General features: G+C 34.0%; 1 protein-coding gene across 3 annotated transcripts in view; it reads left to right on the forward strand.

The window, feature by feature from the left end:
• UGGT2 (UDP-glucose glycoprotein glucosyltransferase 2) overlaps positions 1-23,697 on the forward strand; it is a 95,050-nt gene that overhangs the window by 52,010 nt on the left and 19,343 nt on the right. For all 3 annotated transcript variants that reach the window (XM_080605996.1, XM_080605998.1, XM_080605997.1), the window contains 10 exons: positions 219-425; positions 1,798-1,929; positions 3,877-4,004; positions 5,703-5,798; positions 7,542-7,644; positions 12,720-12,799; positions 14,465-14,654; positions 15,571-15,729; positions 16,925-17,010; positions 23,017-23,101. In XM_080605996.1, coding sequence (XP_080462122.1) covers positions 219-425; positions 1,798-1,929; positions 3,877-4,004; positions 5,703-5,798; positions 7,542-7,644; positions 12,720-12,799; positions 14,465-14,654; positions 15,571-15,729; positions 16,925-17,010; positions 23,017-23,101 — 1,266 coding nt within the window. The remainder of the gene's footprint in view (positions 1-218; positions 426-1,797; positions 1,930-3,876; positions 4,005-5,702; positions 5,799-7,541; positions 7,645-12,719; positions 12,800-14,464; positions 14,655-15,570; positions 15,730-16,924; positions 17,011-23,016; positions 23,102-23,697) is intronic.

Here is a 23,697-nt window from a genome sequence, read left to right on the forward strand (position 1 = left end):
AAAAAATCTTCTATTTAAAATGTGTTATAAATCCTTACTAATAGCATTTTTACTGCTAGTTGAAGTTGTGAATTAGGCATTCATGTGTATTTTCTGAAGACAAAGAGCTTCAAAAAAATAAATACAAAGATATTTCACAGTTACAATAAGTATGCATACATTAGGTATCAGCAGATGTAAATGTAAAATTGTGTATTATTCTGTATTTTTCTTTGCAGAAAACAAGCAGTCATACACGAGTTGGAATTTTGAACAATCCTTCATCAAAAATAAAGGAAGATAACACAGTCATTGCAAGAGGAATTTTGGCAGCTTTTCTAACACAAAACAACAGCAGCTTAAAAAGTTTCCTAAATAAACTCGCTAAGGAAGAGACAGCAAAATCCCTTGCTGCTGGAACAAAAATTGTTAAATTCCTTGTCGCAGTGAGTGCAAAATAAATTGGGCTACTTTATTTTTTATTGTACATATTTTTTTATCCTAAGGAGATGCAGTTGAGAGTAACAGTGTTTGACCAAATGCTATGAAGTTTTTAACCCTTACACAGTTTCTGGGCCAGCAGATTTGTTTTTTTTGACAATCTTTATGTGATGAAAAATAGAAAATTTCTGTAAAGTAAAGAAAGGAAATTAACAGTACTGAAAAATATGGAGTATGGATACCAAATTATTGAGACCAAAATAGTTTATTTTTCATTATTATTTTAAAGCTCACTCTTCATTAAAATTGCTATTTAATGTTTGTCAAGATTTAAGACTTCAGAAATAACTGTTTTTACCTGTTATGTTTGTGAGTAGTAAAAGGTGCAGACTGAAGCAATTGAGATTAATGAGTATTGTATACTTATGGCCAACACTTTTTGGTGTGTTTCTGTGAAAATACATTGGTTTAAAGTACAGATGTTGTTGACTTCAAAATTTACATATAGGGTAAATCTGAATTACTAAATATCTGCTGCAAACTTCATTTTTTGTTTCAGAAGAAGCTGTAAAATTTAGTATTTTTAAATAAGATTTGGAAGACTAGGAGAACTCTGGCACCATTTTGCAAAATTAATTAGTTAATTGTTTTCGATCATACTCTTATCATTTAGTAAATTTTGAAGGACATAGAAGTAGCTAATTAAGCAGTGTATGTGTTATTATTTTTGTTTTGGTTTTTATTTTGTTATGTAAATTGTTTCTGAATTAATCTGTTTACTTAGTGTGCATATTTCTGAGAAATATATATCAGTACAGTTTAGTATAGCAGGATAATTTTGACAGCATCGAACTGTGCTGCATCATTGTAAGCATGGCAAAGTTCCAGCATTTTTTTCCACTTTGAACATTGATTTGTCATGTGTCTTGCTCGATGTTGTTGACTTCCCTAAAACATGTTTAAGCTGTATTGAATGAACATATTTAAGTGATAGTTAGTTTTTAGAGTAATATGAATTTTTATACTTTTTTTTTTTTCCTAAAGGAAAAAAGGAACTGCATTCTTGAGAATGCAAGAATAGAGAATGCTATTTTTCATTCAGCTGTGTTCTGGATCTTAGAAAAAGTATTTACCTTCAGGCATAGCTTTCCTCTCATGGTTGTTAACAGCTGTTCAAGGGTAAAAACGGCACTCTACCTATCTAGTTGGGAGACTGTGGCTCCATACCAATAGCATATACTTAAACTGAATCTGAGGTTGTTTTATTTTGATTTTTGGTTACCGCATAACTTGCAGAAAATCTTTGCTTACTTCAGCTGTTACAGTATTTATTTTTGCTGAATCATTTCACCGTCTCATACTTTGTCTTTGCTTTAGGGCATGGATGATGATACTTTTGAGAAGAAGTACAACACTTTAGGAGTGGATATAATTAAAACCCACCAGATGTTCTGCCAGGAGGTTCTTAAGCTGCTTCCTGGGCAAATGGCTGTTATGAGCAACGGCAAGGTAAGAAATTGTCATCTCTCCGTCTTTTCGTAGGTACTTTTTATTTCTTGGAACTTAAGTTTCAGGCTAAAGAAAATGCACGATAATAATTTCTCAGTTTTTCAGCTTGTTGGCAAAGAATGGTATGAATGTTTTCCTTGTTTATTTTCTATTTTATTTTCCTCCTAATTTGTTTATTAGCTCAATTCCATGTGTACTCATGTCATTTCCACAGCTATTTTAGAGAAAATCTGATGAAATGCTACACAAAAATCTCGTCTAGTGTTTGATGTATTATTAATGATGTTTAAGACTAAATTTTGATCCTGAAATTACCTATATTTCACATAGTTGGTGTAGGATAAACTAAATTAAGTTACATTGACTAAAGTGGTATTTTCAAGCTCTTCTCTTTTAGGAAAGAAAAATTTTTTATAAACATTACATTGTTCTATAGTCTTACTATTCAAATAAAAGCGTAATAGTTTTGTTCTTTAAATTTCTAGTAAGCATATTCTGAAACAAATAAGCCTTACTACAGTTTGGCTATAGATAAACTGTGATTGAAAATAAAATGTTGGGTTCAATATTTAGTATTTGCTAATGACAGTTAATATCTTACATTATAAATACAATTTATACTCTTTGAGTTAAGTCTTCTATTAATTGTTCCACCATTAGAAGGAAATAGGGATAATATGCTGACATCTCACTACTGGAAACTCTTATTTTGTACTTAGCTACTCTTGTGTATCCTAAATGTCTTCTGAGATACTTACGAAATAATACTAATGAAACCACGTAAACTCTTTTTATTGGTAAAGAACAAAAGAATTGTGTTGGTTATTTTTCTGCGTTAATAAAAAAACTAATTATGCAATGTTATTTTATAAATGAAAGGTTATTACTGATTTCCTTGCCTAAAAAAGCTCAACTAATTTTCTGTATTTAGTGTTGAGGAAATACTTTGCTTATAAATACTTGGATGAATTTGATAATGTGTATTCATCTACCCGAAAGTGTGTTTTCACTTTAGAAGATTACTTTTTAAAAAGGCATGGGATATCCTTCATTTGTATCCTTGCTATTTCATCATTGGAGTTTTTTGTTTATGAGCAAAGAATTTTTTTTCTAATTAGGACTTCTTCAAATGTAGCATGGTGTTTCATAATCACACTGTGGTTTTCTCTATTTTGTGCATCATTAATACTAATAAAAGATTCAAAAGTGGAATTGGGTTAGATGACCTCTCATTTGTAGGAAACAGCTGAATTCTGAGAGAGAGGCTTTCAGCACCAAATTTACATCCTGACATTCTACATTGTGGGGATCCTATATGCTCTTGAAAATTGGCCTGGGTCAGTTTAGTCTGGTAGACTATGAGTAGGAAATCCAAACAACATCCTCAAATCTATTTTCTAGGACTTCAAGGCACTTTCTTTTGCTTCAGACACCAAAAAAAAATAGTTCTGTTTCTAGGCTCTGGTATCCTGCATTCCTCGTCCTTTGCTCTTGTATAACTTTTTATCCATTCTTCCTCATCTGAGAAGCCTTGAGAAGTTAAGGTTGTGTTCACAAAATTAAACAGCTAAAGAGTGTGGTAGGAAGACAGTAGTTTGAATTTCAATCTAAAATAATGTACTGAACAGAGCTTTTTCTTAAACTTAGATCTATTGTTTCTGAACAGTGTACTCCTTGATATAGGTATGTATAATGAAAAATAGAATGGATATTTCCACTGCAGCTGTTCTTTGTAACAATTAGCTGTAATTACATAATAGTAAAAACCTAGTTCTGTATAGTTACTATGCAGTCTAGTACTGTATAGTTAAGAATAATTATGTATATAGGGCTGGGAGGTTGCATAGTGAATGTTTTGCATTCATTTAAAATGTTAATGTATTTTTTCTTACAAAATAAACATAATTAGGACATTCTATGCTTATTAATATCATTTTTTTCTCCAAGATACTTGGTCCTTTAGATAAAGATGAATTCTATGCAGAAGACTTTAATTTGTTGGAAAAAATAACGTACAGTACCTCAGCAGAGAAGATTAAAGCTATTGTCAAAGAGATGGGAATCAGTACTAAAAGGTAAAATTCTTTCAGATTTTGAGTCTTTATTGTCCAAACAAATGATATAGTGCTTTGTTTACTGACAGTAACAAATTAGGAATCCTTTTGCATGTGGAATATGACCAAAATTCAAATACTTGGTCATAGTACTCTTCATGCTGTGTACTCGCATATATATTGTATCTGCACTTAGTTGAAGTGTTTGTTGTTTCTATGCTGTATTTCTATACCATAGAGATATATTCTATGCTAGCTATTTGCTGTCCTCTCACTTAGCATGTGAGTACTTCTGTGCAGAAAATTTTAAGGGTCCCTCATTTCCTTTTTTGCATTTTTGTTACAGACTTGGTATACTTACCTATTCAAACAATTGCCCTGTTTTCTAGAAGAAATGTCATATCCGCTGAATTTTGTATCACCTTTATGCTTGGCCAATTATGCTTTGTAACATATAGTTTATATATGTAATAGAAACCTGTATGTTGGTTTTCAGCTGCATGTCATTTACCCTGCCGCTGACAACCTCTTTGGTACCTCCTTGTTACAATGCAGAGCAGAAAAAAAGGCACCCTGTATTTCTCAAGAGGCTTGCACCTCTTTGTCATTGGTTGTGTGTGTGAGGCTAAGGCCTAAGAGATCACTGCTTATCCAAAGAATCTTATCCTCTCCAACTTGTCTCATAATGTGTTTAGTTCTGCTAAATTACTCCAACTACTTTATCTACCTTCACTGTACTTACAGCCAAGAGATGAGTACAGCTAACTGTAAACAATTCCTACTGGCTTTTGGTTACTTAAATAAAAAAAATAAGCTCAATAAAATCCAGTGTATCTTAAAAACACAGTGAGTATTGATATTTGAAGTAAGAAATTGCATTGTCTTTGGGAATCATTAGAAAAGGAGCCCATAGCGGCATGAACAAATGTGGTGCGCTGACACCCTGCTAGACAATATTCACACAGCTGTTGACTGAAGAAGTAAGTATAAAGATGACTTCTAGACAGCCTCTAATCTAAGCATCCAATTTGTGTACAAAGAGGAGAGCACAATTATGTTATTTTTACAAGCCAACTGAGGAGAAATATGTATTGACTTTTTGTGTCTTGAGTATCATTTCTGCTATCTGGAAGGACTGGCACAACTGAGAGAATACCTACCAGAAAAAAATAAATCATGAAGAAGTAGAATTATCAAGAAGATAAGTAGTGAAAGGCAAAACATATTTAATCAAATGTTAAGACTCAGTGACACTGAAATAGAACTGCTGATATTTTTAAGGAGATTCCAGGAAGAAACACACACATGCACACAAAAAAAGATGTGGCCAAGTAAGCTAAAAGCTTTCTTCACTTATGTATGTTCCTAGATGTTGTTACAAAGGAAAAAATGAAAAGAAAAAAAAGGAATACAGAGTTCTACATATCAGCAGATTGTGCTATGCAAACTGTGAGGCTGAATGTAAATTCTGCTGATTCTGCATTGCTTCATTTTAAGAAGCATACAATTCCCAAAGTCTAAGGCTGTAGTGGTTCTTTGTCATCGTCATGCCAAGTGTTTTACTCAAAGCTACAAAATCTCGAGGTGATAATCTTTTAGAGTCCAGGTTTGGGATGTGGGCTTTTTAAATATTCCTTATGTAGACAGACTAAAATGCAAAAGCTTTACTCCTTTTCTAATGAAAATCATTGTGACTTGCATGTGCTTTATTTAATATAGTGGCAGTGATTTCATTATGAAAATAGATGCACTACTGTCGTCTTTGCCTAAAACAGAGGTGAGACAAGATGCTGAGTTACTCAAGGAACAGCACAGGTGAGTTCTGTCTGTCATTGTAATGGACCTATAGTATTTTCATATTAAAATTATAATATACTGATTGTTACATTCAGTTTTTGGAAACTTCAGTAAGCATTCCAGTTTTAAAAGTTTTTGATTGTATGGTTGTATGAACAATCTGTTCATCTGTCCTAGTGTAATACATTTTTTACCTGTCTTTTAATAGATTAATTAGTAATACCTAATGGTTTTCCAGCCTTAGCCATTATTGAAGAAAGAGTGATTACAACAGGTGTGAATAGAAGCGCTTATCTGGTTAGAAAACTTGGAGTCCATACTTAACATTTATCAAATGTAATTGCACAGATCAGAAGTAAAAGAAGTCCCCATTAATTTTCATTAATGTGGAACTACAATATAGCTTATTCAGTTTGTTAGTCCTGAGTACTCTTGGCAAGGCTAACGCACATATGCTTATGCTCGTAAAACAATTTGTGGATTTAGCAGTGTCACTCTTGACTCCTGTTCTTAGCTTGACTCTAAAATACAATAAGATTAAACTCTAAAATACAACCAGATTACATTCAAATTCAAATAGATTTGGCTCAATGGCACCTAATTCCTTAAAAAAAACTGAGCAGACTGTCTTGAGCAGACAGATTTACACTTGCCAGGCTCATACTAGTGTTACTAGTGTACTTCTATACAGAATCCTTGTTTTTCTGATCCTAGATTTAAAAAGTGAATATGCCACAAGCACCTTCTTTTGTTGTCATTGTTATTGAGACCTAAAATACTAGGATGTACCTCTATGAGTCCTGTCTTTGTAATGGACACTAACAGTAGCCATTTTTAGTTTAAGCATAGCTGGGGCAAGCTTTCTGGAGCAAAGGCAGGCACATTCTTTAAAAGACATGCACAAAAACCATGATCAAAATTAAAATTAGGGTAATATTATTTCCAAATCCTTACTTGTTTCTATTTGCAAAACTGTTCTAGCCTGCTGTGCCACTGTCCTTGCCCTGCCTCTTCTAGTTGTTGGAAAGACAAACAGTGATATCAGTAGCCTGTTTTAAGTGGCTAACACCTTTTCCAAGGTTTTACTAATAACGTGGAATGCTGTGCTACTTCTGTACTGGAGGGAGTTTGACCTCACTAACACTAATCCCATTTCTAAGTATTCTTTTTCTCGAAAACCATTTTGTGTATTTACAGCACATTATTTTTTTTACTAGTTTTTCCTTCCTGTACAACCAGATTAGTTTAACTGGAGTCTCCTTGACTTCTTCTAATGAAGCTAAATTATCTTCTGTAATGCATAAAACTAATTCATCTGGTCAACTTTCACATTTTTCAGTTGCATGTGAAATGTGTCACCATTGGCACTTGTCAAATCTGATAGTCGTAGATATCAGTAAAAGAAAGAGTAAATGTCACTGAAGAAAATTGTGGACAAGCGACAAAAAAGGCCCTTTTTTGAATTTTGCTCTCTGTTTTTCTTTTATTTTATTGATTTTGTAATTAAGCGTATATTTAACTGATAACCAGTATGGAACTATGTAGATTAATACTAAATTTTAATTGCTGTTCGTATTTGGCTTTTCTAGTGATATCACAGGGGACAAAAGTGATTACTGAGGAAATGAGGAAAATATCTTCATAAGCAGTGAAATATGAAGTGGCTTTTATATTACAGATTTGTGCCTAAAAATTTTTGTTATTTCTATAAACTCATTTTGGAGTTTTCACTTATTTATTGTTTTGGGTTTTTTTTAACAGCATAGTAAAAGTCGATCCCCAAGAGAATGAACCATTCTATGATGTTATTGCTATTGTTGATCCATTGACAAGGGAAGCACAGAAGATGGCTCATTTGTTGATTGTAAGATGGTGGTCATTTCTTTTAATTTGCATATTTGCAGTTTAATTTGTACTAAACTTCTTATTTTCATGTAAAGTGTAGTAAACAGGTAAACAGAATTTAGGTATTTTTTAAATATCTATTTGGTTATTTAAATTAATACTAAAAAGTTGGGGATGATCTAATTCATCATTGTAAGTACCTTATTTGCAATTAAAATTGAGATGCCCTATGAACCAGTCTTCTTAGAAGTGAGTCCGTAAATGCTCTTTACAGTCAGTAGAAGGAAAGGAGGAGTATGCGTAATGGAGAGGGAGAGGATCTCCCATCTCAAAATCTTAAAAGGCATATGTTTCTTTCCATTATGCCGAACCACCTTAGTTTTCCAATGTACCTAAATGAGGTGGTCTAAATCTGACCCGTAATATCATCATAAGATTGGACTATAAACCTTTCAGCTCTTGGAAGGGTATTTCTCCGTTGATTAATGCTACCAGGTATATCTAGAAGTCTTCCATTGTGTGTAGCTATTGATCATCTAAAGAGAGACTGTCCTAAAAACATTGCTCATAAAATGATTTTCTTCTTTCACTAGCTGCAGAATATCACTCTGCCTCAGGTTCCTTTATAGTTTCCCATAAAAATGTAAATTTTGTCTTCTTTTTATGGTCCGTTAGAATTCTGAAGCCCTTTGCTTGATTTTTGCTGCATCCTGTTTTATCTTTTTCTCTGCAGTAATTATGGAAGTTCCATAAATTCTTACATCACTTTTTCCCCTCCCATTTTCATACCCTTTTATGCCTTTTGTGTAGAATGGTGAGGCATCCAGTCACTCTTCGTACATAATAGTGAAACAAAGTAAGAAGTTTAAAAATTTCATGAAAATTCTCATACCACAAACTTGTTTGTTTTGAGACTCTTAAATACTAGCTTTTTTCTCTAGAATCAGATCTTTCATTTCACTATTCTCTATTAAAATGAAATGTTGAACCTACCAAATGAAAATGTTTTGTTTTTGGAATTGGCGGGAAACTCTCTCTATTCAGCCAGAAGTTCATTTTCTGGTAAGTTGCCTCAGGTCTTTTTAGCTGTGATCAGAAGCCTCCATTTCTCTTAGTGCAGCAAATTCCCTAATGAACAATATCTTCCTTAATGCACGTCTAGGCAAATGACTCCCATGGTGTACCAATCTGTTCAGCCATCGTAGATGCGACTTGATTCATAGGAGCTCTGGTTTTATTCAGCTTGCCAACCCTTCAGAGAGAATAATGAAATGCTATTGAAACTAAGCAAATCAGAAATATTTTAATGCAGATGAAACTTACTTTCACATTATTTTTTTTAATTAAAAATAAATTAACTTGATTTCTTTCTTTTAATTCTTATTATCTGAAAGGCTACCAATGTGGTAATATTCATGAAGAATTTTTGACAAAACATGCCTATGTATACAGCAAGCCCCAAACTCAAAGTTTCTGAATGGATGCCTCTCTGATTATGTTGCTGTATATACGCTGAGAAAGTTGAACTGTTCATCCTGGAGAAGAGGAAGGTCAGGAGGGATCTCATCAATGTATACAAATACCTGAAGGGGAGAGTGCAAAGAGGGCAGAGCCAGGCTCTTTTTAGGGATACCCAGTGCCAGGACAAGAGGCAGTGGGCACAGACTGGCCCACAGGAGGCTCCTTCTGAACACCAGGAATCACTTCTTTACTGTGTAGGTGACAGAGCACTGGCACAGGTTGCCATGAGAGGCTGTGAGGTCTCCTCCTTGGAGACCTTCAAAAGCCACCTGGACGTGGTCCTGGGCAGCCTGCACTGGTGGCCCTGCTGGAGCAGGGAGTTGGACCAGATGGCCTCCAGAGGTCACTTCCAACCTCAGCCATCTTGTGATTCTGTGATATAGATGACATAAATACTGTAAGCTTTAAGTACCAGAATATATTTATATTTAAAGAATCTTTTTTTTGAGTGATATAAGTGGACTAGCGCCCGGAATTTTGGGATGGTACCAAGTCATGATGCAAAATTTATGTAGCAACTACCACAGCAAGGAGCATGATTCTTTCCTCAGTCATTGTTGACTGTGTCACATTTTAATTTTTTGCTCTGATGACAACTTGCTATTATATTACTTTTGTCCCTTATTAGTCACTTCAAATAAGTGTTTTGGTAATATTTTTTGAAATATAAATGATAAACTACTCATATGAAATGGAACTGAAATTGAGAAGGTATAAACAGCTATAGGTAAGCAGTAAAATAACTTTACTGCTTAGTATCAAAAAATGGCAATTCAAGGCCAGGGGCAAGGTATGAGTTGGAGCATCAATGAGTTAGAGCAGAGTCAGGGCTTCTATCTGTTTTTGTTTGCCTTTTTTTTTTTTTTTAATATATAGTGGATTGTATCATAAGAACTGCTCTATATCCTCTCCAGAGGGAGTCAGGTAGAACTTTCGAATTTTCCATAGAAATAGTGTTTTGCCTTTTTTAAAAAGTTTTGTCACAGACTTCAACATCAAATATTACTGTACAAGACAAGGGTCAGTGTCTATAGTAGATTTTTAAATACCATTGTTAACTTTACCAGGGTTGGACCACATCAGCTCTCAGCAGAATACACGGAGCAACTAACTAGTCCTAACTTATGAAGGTGGTCCCACAGGTGATGTGACGAAAGTAGAAATTACTTTTTCTAAAAATGAAGACAAAACTGAATGTTTTTTTCTCATGGTTCACCTAAAACGGCTGAAACAATATGTTACACATTTTGTTTGTTCAGTGCCACTGAACAAATTACCTGTCTCCTAGCTTAACTGCTTGGCTCCAGCAGTATGAACTGCTAAGATCCTACTACTTTTTTTTTTTTCTTCTTCAAGTAATAGTAGCTACTGAATTCAAGGACCTCAAAAATGTGAAGTGAAAAATCCACCTTTTTTTTTCCTTTGTTCATTCTGTCTTCAGGGAGAAACTCTTATTCCATTCCGAAAGTGAGGAGAAATCTCCAAAGGGAGCCTCTTCTGATAATCAAGTCTGATTTCCTACATAACATGGGTCATGGGACTTCTTTTGATCAATTAGCATTTGAAGTAGATTTTTTTTTTTCAATCTAGTCCTAATTTAAATATTGCTAAGTGGTTAGGTGCCAATCACAGTTCTCACTGAGCTTTTCCAGTGTTAATTAACCTGACTATTAAACTCAGACTTGGAATTGCAGATTTTAATTTAGCTCCATGCTTTACACATTCATCTTCTCTTCATTTTGTCAGCTCTATTGAAGTTTCTATTGTAAGAGATTGTTTTCAGTGTAGATGTTTAATGTTATGGTGATGTTTGCACACAGTTCCAAGTGATTAGTTGAATAATCATGGTGTAGTGAGTTAATGCTTTTTGGACAAGTTGTGGTAACTGACTGTAAGCATTTGAAAAGTGACTGCACATACAAAACAAAATTTGGGCTTGAATCATTTTCAAGACATGTTTACTGAAATAATTCAGCTATTTGCTACAGTTTGAAATACTTACAGAACAAAATTCCCAGGCTGCTCTTTGCATTTTCTTAATTAAACTAAACAGACTGAATTCATTGAATAAGTTGCCATATCAGAGGCTTTCCAATTCCTCTTATTCATTGACCAGAGAAGACCTTTCCTAATTTTCCTCAGTTATTTGCTGCTTAACATTACTCTTAATATTATGAATTACTACTCTTGGGGTATGAATATATGGATGGAATATGGTTATATACCTCTGCTTTTTAAAAGCGCATATTGGGCAATATCTGCAATAAATCTAAAACCTTATTTTGCCCTGAAATTCTTCCTTAAGCTTCCTCAAGCTTCCTCTCTCTAAGGAAAGAGTTACTTGAGCTTTATTCATTCTAGATTAATTTGTTAATCTTAAAAGCTTTATGAGGATTTGAATAATTACAAGTATCATTGCTTTCCAGGTTCTCATTTCCTGGTTCTTCACTTGTTTTCACCCTTATGCCATTCCCTAGTCTTCATTTTTTGCTCAATGGTTTTTCAGTGATGGTATTCAGGTGAGGCAAAGGATGAGAATGACAAACTGTGAGCAATGTGTCAGCTATGCAAAGTTGTAGCACTATAGCAGACTATCCAGCCATGGGTTGAAATGAGGAAGGAAAAATACTGTTTATAATAAAAGAGAGATTTAAGGATGGTCATTGTCTTGCTTTGTTCCTAATTTACTTACCATTATAGTAAGTTTAGCTTCAGTGGTATCAGTATTTTAACTTAGTTTTAATATCTTATTTGCTTTTTCTGATAATATCCATAAAGGTAGACACAGTTGCTTTATACTTTCAAATAAGCACTTTTGATCAGAAACCACATAAATGAAGATAACTTGGTAAAGGTTTCTAAGAGTGTTTTAAAGAAAATAAATACTTTGTTAATTTTAAGCAAAACAGATTGCTCTCAAAGAACATCTTTTTCTAGTATTATAGCTCCTGAATAACAGCATCCAGAAAATTAGTATTTTAGAAATGAATAGATGAATAAACTGAGAAAGAAGTAGAAATTACTTTAAATAACTTGAATGTTTTGAAATTGATTGAGTGGTTTAGCATACCATTAATCTATTACTGACAATATTAAAACAGTTTTATGAACTTTACTGTATTCATCAATTTACTGTGTACAGCAATTTTAGTAAGACTGAAGGTCATTGTTTTAAGATTGGTTATTGGATCAAAGGCACATGTTGTACTTACTTTAAAGGGCTTTAAAATCCTCCAGAAAACACAGTATGAGAAAAGTGATACTATAATTTACTCATTCATTGGAAAATAAGGATAGCTGCTCTATAAAAATCCGTATCACTGGTAGAAAACATTAACATTTTGACTATCAAAAATATTGTGTGCTAAATCATTCACTTTTCAAAAAGGTCAAATCTTTATTTGCAATAACTGGCAACATCCCTTAATATACAGATATATTAGGAACTTTATAATGTTTGAGATTTCTACTGAAGCTTGAGAAATGACAGGATGCTACAAGGATAGTTTTGGTTTATTTTCAAAGTTTGATGATTATCAAGAACCATTTTTTACGCAATTTTTTTTTCTGTAGGTACTCAAAGACATTGTCAATATGAAACTCAGGTTGTTTTTGAACTGTAGATCTAAGCTGTCAGAAGTGCCACTGAAGAGGTGAGTAGTTCATAGCTTTTCTTACAAGTATATGATCTCACTTGAATTAAGAAAAAAAGCCTTAATGGTACATATTCCATTAAGAAAGAAAAAGTGGATGATGTATATGGTTTCTTCTGTTGCATTAGTTATTTTCTTTGAATAAAAGTTGAATGTTACTGAAGTAATTGTCTAGAAAAATTTCTAGTTCTAAGAAATCAAACATTGCGTCACAGAGGAGTGATCTAGTCCCTCAAATACCCCTGTCATAAACAATCCCTGTAGAAGTCAGTGGAGAGTCTTTCATGCCTGTGGACACTTGTAGAGAGAGATTATCTACCTAACTTGGTCGTATCTTGATTTTTACAGATTTGGTACACTAAATCTAAAGGTAAAATTTGTCCGAGTAATGTACAGTCTATAGTGGCGAATTCATTTTAATTCATTAAGGACCCAGAAAGCTTTAAATTGAATTTTCTCTTAACTGGCTATAAAGACTAGGGTTCACTAATTCAGTTACAGACATTTACACTGAAGTGAACTCCCCAGAGAGGGCTTCTTTCCCTCTAAGAGATGCATTTAAGCACTGCCGTCCATCCCTTTGGCAGAAATTTTACCTATAATCTTGTCATCAGTGAGAGCTGATGATAGTGTCTACCCTTTATCCAGTAGACTAGAGAATGAATTAGTTGTCCACAAAACAGAAGGCCTTAGTTTCTATTCAGCTTCAGAGAAAATGAATGCACATCTCTTATATTGCAAGAGAGTGACTTCAGAGTATCGTGTGTGATAGCTTTTAAAGCTTGCCACTTTACAGGTTTTAGAGCTTCGGAAAGGTAAGAGGAAGAAGTGTTCTGCGACCTGCCCTGAGGACAGGTTGTATTTTTCTCACGGCAATGTTTTCATGTAAAAAGCCTCCATGTACACCCTAGTCCAAATACTTTGTGGGAAAACTCTATCCTTCTTACCTTTTTACTTTTTTAAAAACCACTTTCATAGTAATTAAATGTTTTGTGGTTTTTTCCATACGAAGTACTAATTGCTTGCTGCTTTCATTCTGATGGAGAAAGATGGAGATCTTCAGTGCTCATCTTTCTCTGTTCTGATTCTTCTCATTTTGTTGGATAGCACTACAGGAAGGAAAGAAGGAAAACATCATCATTATGTTGTTTCAAGAATCTTTTCCCTAGGGAATAAGAGTTGGAGAATAGAGAGACCTCTCCTTCCCACTGCTCTCTGTCTTTGCTGCTGCTAGTGTCAGGAACTGTTCCCAAAGACACTTTTTTTCCAGCAGATTAGTCCGTTTAGTTTAGTGATAGAGATTCTGAGAATCCAAGGCAGTACACGGTCAAGATATTTAGATGCCCCTCTTGGGTATTTTTACTTTCCCCGCTGTTAAGAATATAAGTGGAAGCTATGCACATTCCCAGCAAAAATTTATCCAAAACAAATAGTTCTGTTCTGTACCAACCCATTTGAGAGAGTGTATGTATTGTCTGACAGTATTCCACAGTATTCTGCAAGAACAGGGAGATGCCATGCCTCCAAACATCATTAATGTGGTAAGCATTCACTATATTATAACATACTTCAGCAGAACATTGTATTTGCAACTCAGCCTTCGTACTTCAGTAAACATGGCACTTTTTTTTAACACTTTTCAACAGCTTCTTTCTTTTCCAATAGCTTCTATCGTTTTGTTCTGGAACCAGAATTAATGTACGGGATCAACAAACACCTTCCTTCTGAACCTGTGGCAAAATTCTTAGAAGTGCCAGAATCGCTGCTTTTGACTCTAAACATGATCACTCCTGAAAGCTGGTTGGTTGAAGCAGTAAACAGTTCCTGTGATCTTGATAACATTCATTTACAGGATGTAAGTAATAATTTGTAAGCATTATAAAACTTGTATTGTACCTTCAATCTCAAGAGGGAGGGAAAAGGAAATCTTGTGGGATTTTTGTCTCTGTTTTCCAGAAATGCTTTCTGTGCTAATTGATAATTTGGTCAGTATTTTACCATTTTTATTTTCATTGTCTGCTTTTCCACATTCTCTCGCTCTCTGTCTCTCTCTCTCTCTCTCCAAGAAGAGCCTTTAAAGAAATCAGTGAAAAGAAACACAGAATGCATATTAAAAATAAAAGTACTTTATCTACTGTGTTGAGCTTTTAATGTTTATGAAAGTATGCATAGTTTTTGAGAAAAAAAAAACTAAAAAATGGATTCTGTGTGTTATTTGTGATATTTTTCTATTTCTCTTTTTTATTATGTATTTTTGGTAGAAATAGGATTAACCTGATTATATCTTAAAATAAACCTGAATATATTGCTGTTTATTAATATAGATAAAAACATAGATTTAAATATTTGACTTTTTTTAGTTTAGATTTTTTTAAATTATATATAATTATATTTTTAATCCTCAGTTTCCAAATAACCAAATTTGTTTCATTCACTAATCTTATGCAAAATACTGAGGGTGTTTGATACACCAAAAATGTGAATTTGGAACGTGTATCATAAAAGTGAAGTTTGGGATTTATCTTACCAAAGCTGAGATGTCTCAGCTTTCTCAATAGTCAGTGGAGAGAAGGTTCTTCTAGATTTGTCCTTTTTATCTTGGATACCTATTTTAAAATTGAGAGAATTTCCCCCTGGAAGAGCCTTTGTCTTATTTTTGACAGTTGAAGTTAGGTGAGATAAATCCCAAACAACATGCTTGTCATTGTAAAATGTTGCTTTTTCCACATAGTTAAGTGATGTAATCTAGTAATAAAATATTCCTTCCACAGATAAAAGGGACTGTTACAGCAGAATATGAACTGGAATACATATTGCTTGAAGGACATTGCTTTGATGTAACAACTGGACAACCTCCTCGAGGGTTACAGTTCACCCTGGGCACAAAAAATAATCCTGTCATGGTTGATACTATTGTGATGGCCAACTTGGTAAGTATTAAGTACAAAACAGTCATACAAAACCAATTGCACACTCTTCATGAGTATTCTTTATGAGATTTTTGTTCGTAATACAGAAGTCCATTGTTGTTCTAAATGGAAAAATCAATTTCTCTGTGTTGCGAAATTACCAATGTTAAAAGTATCAGCAGTATCCTGGAGTTGAGACCATCTACAAAAGAAGATGTGCATCTCTGATTTGCCCAGCTTTTTCCTCACACTGTTAAAATCCAATATAGATTTTAGTTTAGGTTAATTTTAGACCTTTACCTGAAGTGCCTAATGTTGGAGTCTCATTGCCTTAAGTCGATAATAGGAGGTAGATATCCTCAGATGAAGACTCTACCAATAAACATAAGGTATGAATCACTTTCTGATTAAAATAACCATTTTTGTTAAAAAATGATCCAAGCAAAGAAGGCTTCTATTTTAGTTACTTCAGATAAGTGCTTAAAGCCTCTGTGGACAAACCTGCACTTCAGAATTCCTCTGGTCACCTGAAGTAATTATTTCTATTGGCATCAGTTTGTAGAGCAGAAGATCTTGTGATTCCTGAAGTGAAAGACTTATTTTGTCTTGTCTAAGGTAATTTGATAGAGAAAGATTAACTTTGGTGAATAAGATCTGTCACCTATCTGCCATTCTCAGTTCTCTGTGAAAATTGTATCACAAAGAATAAAATGCTTAATAAACTGTGACTCTTTGACTTTTACACAAGTACTGAATGCTTTCTCAACAGCAGAAGGTGTTCAACATGATGAAGCTCCCATGTTTGTTTCCAAAGCTTGTTTCATCTGGCTTTCACACAGTGATGCCTGTATGCAGTATTCCTAAATTGGAAAGAGTTGTGTTGACTGGAAAGTTGTTACGGACAAAAATTTTTAATTTGAAAGAAGCTTTTCTGCTTAGGGTCTATTTAATAATTCACGTCTTTACTGCTCACCTACTGTTCTAGATGAAGATTTTGTATATGCCTCAAATTCAGCTAGAAACAAACGGAACACATTAATATGGACATACAGAAAAGGTGATATTATACCATATTACATTAAGGATTAGTGTGGCAGTAGGTAGTGTTTATTGACCTTAGCTGCAGTACCAAATGTTCTGTAATTGATGTTTGGATATTCACATGGTTGATTATGAAATGCTGACAGAAAAATGCCTGTCTTTTTACTTTTCATAGGGGTATTTTCAGCTGAAAGCAAATCCAGGTGCTTGGACACTGAGATTGCGTCAAGGAAAATCTGAAGAGATTTATCAGGTGTTTTCGTAAGTATTAATATGTCCTTAGGAAACATAAATGAATCTGCTAAAGTTCAACATATTTTGAAAAGATCTGACAGTACTGAAGAAAAATGAACGAAAATAACATGAAAAAGTAGAACAGGGACGAAATGATGATTTACAGTTTATAACAGATGCCTTATTTCCTGATAGTGTAAGGGGAAGAAATTATAAAACATAAAAACTAAATTTGAAAGTGTTCTTTTTCTGGGCGATTTTTCATAAAATAGAGTTCACTACCTACTCATTTTACCGCACACCTGCAAAGCTAAGTAGCAAAATAAAGAAGTGTTTCATATAATCCCTTCGAGGATGATCTAGAATTGTGTGTATACATTGAGAGGCTGGAAATAAAGTGGACTGTGTATGATAGATTATACTGTATTCCTAATATTCTAAATATTGTAATAAATTTTTTACTTCTGTCTGGAATCACATTTTCCAAAGTTGCTCGACCAGATTTGAATTATCTGTGAAATTTTATCCATGATTCTAGTCCAATACTATTTTTAATCAAGATCTGCTTCTGAGTAGAGGTGTCTATTGAATGATTGTAGTTTAATTTCAGACTACGTATTCTGCGATGGTGTTTTTCTACTTTATGCTTCTTGCATTTCTGAAATGAGTGTTGAGATATTTTGTCTTAAGCATTGATCTTTTTCAATATAAATTTAGTATTAGTTGTTTTCCTATTTTGTTCAGTAAGTTTTCCACTCTGTTAAGACATCTCTTCTCTTTACATTGAGCTAGGCTGTAATTTAAAATTTGAAATTGCTTTTGTTTCCATAATTGAAAGACAGGATAGAACAGAAGCATTAAATATTCACCAGTGTATGGTTTTCAAAGTATTGTTTAAAGGCATGTTTTATTAAGAAAAATGAACTAATGCACTCTGCAGCTTTGTGTGGGATATACCTGACATAAATAGAAGTATTTCTCTGTAATAAATGTGGGTAGATATGTTCATAGTATTATAGGCCTTTCTCTCTTTTTCCTTTATTTTTTCTCATTTCTGAGCTGAAAATTCTGAGTATAGTTCTTCCTCATGCAGAGGCTCTCCATATATCTCAGTCATCCTTGTTGCTCTTATTTGTGTCTTCCCTAATTCTGCTCTATCCTTTTGAGTTGGTTGGCCGTAATTAAAGACAGACTTGTGGTGTAATAGCATTGGTAAATTTTTTACTGCTTTGTTTTCTATTAAGTACTAATGCCTGATCTCCATTTTCAGTATTGCTAGGCACTAAGCTGGTATTCTTAGAAATCTACGGTCTCCCAAGATCTCTTTCCTGAGAATTAATAGCTAATTTAAAGCTTCTTATAGCTTAATTATCATTAGGTTTCTTTTTTCTTGCACAGCAATTTCCATTAAATTCTATTAGTACATTAGTACTACTAGTTTCATTAAATTTCATTTGCCTTTGTATCATTCTCTTGTCGTAAGACTTTCCTGCATTTCTTCAATGTTTTAGATTTGCGTAAGGCCAAAATTCTACTTTAAGCTGTAGTATATGTTATAGAAAGATACACAGTTATAGAAAGAAACACACCTTGTTAATCTGGATTGCCTGTGCCCTGCCATGTTGCCTTTCCAGACGATGTTGGGATATTCGAAGTCTACCATGAGAACCACAGTCTGTGATCACAAGTCATCTTCCAGCTTTGTAAAGACTTCATCTAATTCCTCTTCCTGATCAAGCAATTTTTACAGACACCCACCACAATGTCACCTTAATCTCTCTGATCCTTACCCATAAACTCTGGATAGATTTATTGCTTCTTCCACAGCAAAGCTCTGTACATTCAACCCATTACGTTGTGCCAGGTGCAAACCATCTTTCGTGACTTCTCTGCCTATCCTTCGTAAGAGGTCTTTGAATCACTCAAGGCATGTGTGCTTCTCTGCCGTTTTTGTGATCCTAATGAGATCATAGCTTCGCAGCTATGAAACTTCTACTTTCTTCTGTTTATTTCCCATCTTGTGTGCATTCCCAGACAGGCTCCCAGCCATGCTGCTTTCTCAGGAGAAGCGTGAGAGCCTTCCCTTAAGCACTTCCTCACTGCTGACATACTACTAGCTGTTCTTAGTCTTTGGTCAGCATTCCCTGACAAACCTGCTGTAAAGCCCTCCTTTACAGTGGCAAAGTGGTGTATCAGGTAGATCCCACCTCTCCCCAGCAGTCCTTTTTCATTGAAGAGGGTACAATAGCCATAGGTGCCAAAGCCATGCCTGTAACGCCAGCTGTTCAGCTAGATACTTTCCCTGCATGGTGTATGTCACAGCATATATCTGTAGTATATGAGGGCTTCCTCTTGAAGCTTTGGATCCAGTCCATTGTAGAGAAACATTGTTGTTTTATTTTAGCTTCAGTTCTTGCCTTTTTTTCCTTTCTCCCTGTAATTCTGTGGGCTGAAATAGGTCAATTTTCGTATAAAATATTTATTATTACTTGGAATTCAGGAACACACAGTTCCATGTGATGTTTAGTCATCAACTGCTATTATAAAATGAGTAAAACAATGACCATGCTTGCTGTTTTTGTGAGTATTTAGTTAATGCATCAATTCCAGTGTTACAGGGAGACATGTTAACAGGATATTAAGTTCCTTCTACTTGTTTGCAACTTTCAATTTATTTTGTTTCAGCAATGGCTCACAATCTGTTGGAAAAGCAGAAAAGCGTAGTATTTATCCTAAGAAGTTCACTTAATCTCCACCACGTGTAGCTATATAAGATGTCTAATTTAATATTCAATTCTTAAAGTATATAAACTGATTTATGAAAGATATCATTGTAAAAAAATGTAGTGAGCTATAGTTGAATTAAAAAATGAAGCAAAGTGAAACAAAACCACTCTACTTTCTAGGTTGGTTCAAAGGAAACTTAAAACATCCGCAGTGTTTTAAGATATTCTTAAAGATTTTCTTTAAGAAGTAATAAAAATGGGCTTTACTGAGCCCGGCTAAGTTATGTATAATTAATACTTGATGACGAATTAAAAAAATAACATTTATTTCATTTAATTATTACAAGCCATAGACTTAGAATATAACAGCTAAAGTATGTTTGGGGGGTTGTACCGGCATCTCTGATACTACTTTTAATGATATCAGTATTAGTAGTGCCAAACTGCTGTCAGAACTCATGCAACTGTTTGATAACATGGAATTTTGCCAAGAGTTATTGCAGGGTATTCTTTATCCTTGTACATTAATCAGAGCCACTCCTGTTAAACTGTACTTGACCCATTCTATTGAAGCACAGGCCTGTACGTTATAATAGGAGTTTTAGGGAAAATACAAGATTTTGAAGTCACAGCGTGTTTAACAACTCAGTGAGTATTTTGCTTCTCTCATAGTAACATCTAATACACATGCAAGTAATTTATTTTTACTCTGTGTAAATACACAGCTTTTGAAATAAGCTTTTTTTTTTTTTTGTCAAATAGTGGCTATAACAAGGATCATTATTCAGAAGCAGTCACACTTGTAAATCAATGTTATCAATAAATTACTGTGAATGTTAGGAAAATTAAAATCAATATACTCAGCGACAGTCTGAACACTACTTGTTATTAGAGCTTTGGTTCTGTGATGTCGGTAGGGAAACAGGTAGGTATTGCAAGAGAATAATTCATTATAAAAATAGATAGATATAGCCTCCCGCTGAAAATTTCATTTTTAAAAAGGCAACTGGGTATAATTTATTATATTTTGATGGTATGCAGACTGCTTAACTGAAATGTTTATCTTCTGCAATTTGGGCAAGGCATTGTTTGTTTATTCTGAGATTTGAAAGGGTCTCCTCTGAATGCTTTTTTCTCCATATGGAGTTATCTGTATTTAAAAGTATGTAGGTATTTTGAAACAGATTAAGGCTGTGACCTAAATGGTCTGCTGGACATATTTAGTTTTATTCAATGATTATATAACAGTGAAGTAGTTATTGTTAAATATTTAATAGTGCCATCAGTATGCAAGACGTTTTGGTAAGATTTAAAAACAAAGTTGTGCCTGCCTTCAGTGAGTTTATAAGTTACACTAACAGTGCTAGCAGTGTTCAGTACCTTTTGGAAAAAGCACGAAATCCTTACTGTATTTGTTAAAGGAGTTCATAAATCATCATCCCACATCTTCCAAACCAGGGGTCACATTCAATACATTTTTCTTATGGTCACTGATTTGAAATGTACATCTGTTACATTAATAAAATGGCAACGTGCTGAGTATCATGCACAGGTACAAGAGGAGAGATCCTCCATAAGATTCAGCACACTAAGTTAAAATCAGAGGAGAGTATGATGGACTCAGTTTTCTGTCAGAGAGATACTTACCTCAAAACAAGTGAACATCCTAGTCCGTAGCCATTGATAATGTAAATGAGTGACTGGGAATCAAAATGAAGAGAAGTACTCGGTCAAGAAAAGAAAATCTAGTGTTACAGTAGGAAATATACAAGGATTTGAATGGAGAAACAGATAAATTATATCAAGACCAGCGTTAAGTGTAATTAATGGTAACTCTCATTATTTCCAATACATTGTTCCTACTGGGACAGAAACTCATCACGATGAGCCCAGTGCGGAGTAAAACACTTGTGAGCTCATAAAGTTGGAGTTGATAGTGGGGGATCCAGAGAAGAGATTTAAGGAGACAAAAGTGATGTTAAATTAATGGCCAAACCAAACAGTTCGAGAATATTCTAAATACTTTGGAAAACTATCTTCATCAGTGGAGCTACAGAGATAGCAACAGAACTCGTAACATGGAAATTTTGAGGTAAATGAGTGAATAAAAGAGAAAGTTTTGATTGTGGAAAAACTAAGGGCAAAAGTAAGACCACTTAAAATCTTGACTGTGCTAGCTGCTGCCATTTCTGCTGTCAACAGAAAAGAGTATGGCTCTTGTTTTACTATTTTAGAGCTTTTTAATTGCACTATTTACGGTGGAGATCAGTGCCCTTTTATGTTGAGTGCTGTGATAAGAAGACAGTTCTTGACTGACTGTTCATATATGCAATATTTTAAAAGTGTGAAAGTAAAACTAAATTGGTGGAAAGGTCAAGATAATTCTGAGCATTGTTTTGTGCAAAAATCTCTATGAAACTTAGTGATCATAGGTTTTAGGGAAGTGTATTAAATAGAAGATACGAGTAAATATATAAAATCCTGTCGCTTTTAGGTAAGTAAAATGAAACAGATTGAAGAAAAAAAAAAGGGGGTGGCAAAACTAAGGGGTAGCAGATCACTTTCTTAAACCAAGCTTTTGTATGTGTAGCTGTAGCAAGGGGAAAACATAATGGCATTAAAAGAAAGAAAGGATTGAAGGAAAAATATATGGGCTTTTGAGATATAAGAGCTATAAAATTTGAGAATTATGCTATTTCGCAGCAACACAGAGAGACAGCAACACTTCTCATACTTCTTACTGAGTGGATGAGTGCAGTTTAGAAATGCCTGAATAGCTTTAAATTGATGGTTGGGGGCAAATGTTCATGTGGTGCATTGCTTACAGCCCCGTCTGTTACCAAAACCAACCATTTTTACCAGCCTTACTCTTTCAGCACTGTGATGAAGCTTTCACCAGACCTTTTAAAGTAGATTTATTTTAAAAGTACATTTAGTGCCATCACAAAGCAATTTCTAAGATTTTTTCCGTATTTGAGAAATAAAATGTAGTTTAATATTTTAATACAATATGTATCTGTATAATGCATAATAATATATTCAGCTCTAGATTGCTGCATTTTTTCATTGGTTAATAAAATTTCCTGTAAAAATTCAAATTAAAAAGTGAGGGTTAAAACTGAGGGCAATGACTAGGTATGAATAAAGCTCAGGAAGTGTCTTAAGTTAGGATATAATTAGGTGCAAGTGAAGAAATTTTGTTTCTATAAATACAAGCAATCCTAAACCTTATCCTCTAATTAAACACAAGTGATAATGCATGTTTTAATGAGTTAGTACATTTGCACATTTTTTTTTCCCCTCACAGCCATGAAGGAACAGATTCTGTAGCTGACCTGGCTGATGTTATTGTGGTTTTAAACAACTTCAGAAGCAAAATTATCAAAGTTCAAGTATGTAAAGAGATATTTTGTCTGCACTATTTCTTTATATATGACTAAAGCTCACATGTCTTAGGCTATATTTAAACGGAAGAAATATACTGGAATATATAATTTAGATTTTGTAAATTTAAATAGAGAAGGGTATGTAAATTAATCTGGTTAATTTGATCAAGTCAGGTTGTACTAATTGTGTGGGAGATTTTTAAATAGCTATTAAAATAATACATCTGTGTACATAACATAGATAGGATTTATCTCATCAACTTTAAGGTGTCTAAGACTGATCTGTAGTCTGAATTTTAGGTGCTTTAAACTCCTTCTCTGCTTAGCAGAATGAGAAAGACAGTCCAGAGGACTTGACTGCTCATCCCAGCTCAATACTGTATTTAAAACAAGGAGTGAGCACCTCTTGAGGCATCCAGTTCTGCCCTGTGACTGGGGAGGGACTTTACAAGAAGTCCAGATACCAAAATTAGGCATGTTGAATTCTGCCCTAAGTTTCCAAATCTGTGTAAATGAAATTACATTACTTTAAATCATAAATATATATCAAAAACAAAGAAAAATAAGTTACGTTATGTAAGTAATATTTTGTTTATGTGTAT

Source organism: Anser brachyrhynchus (genome assembly GCF_964034855.1).
Source record: "Anser brachyrhynchus genome assembly, chromosome: 1".
Lineage (NCBI taxonomy): Eukaryota > Metazoa > Chordata > Aves > Anseriformes > Anatidae > Anser > Anser brachyrhynchus.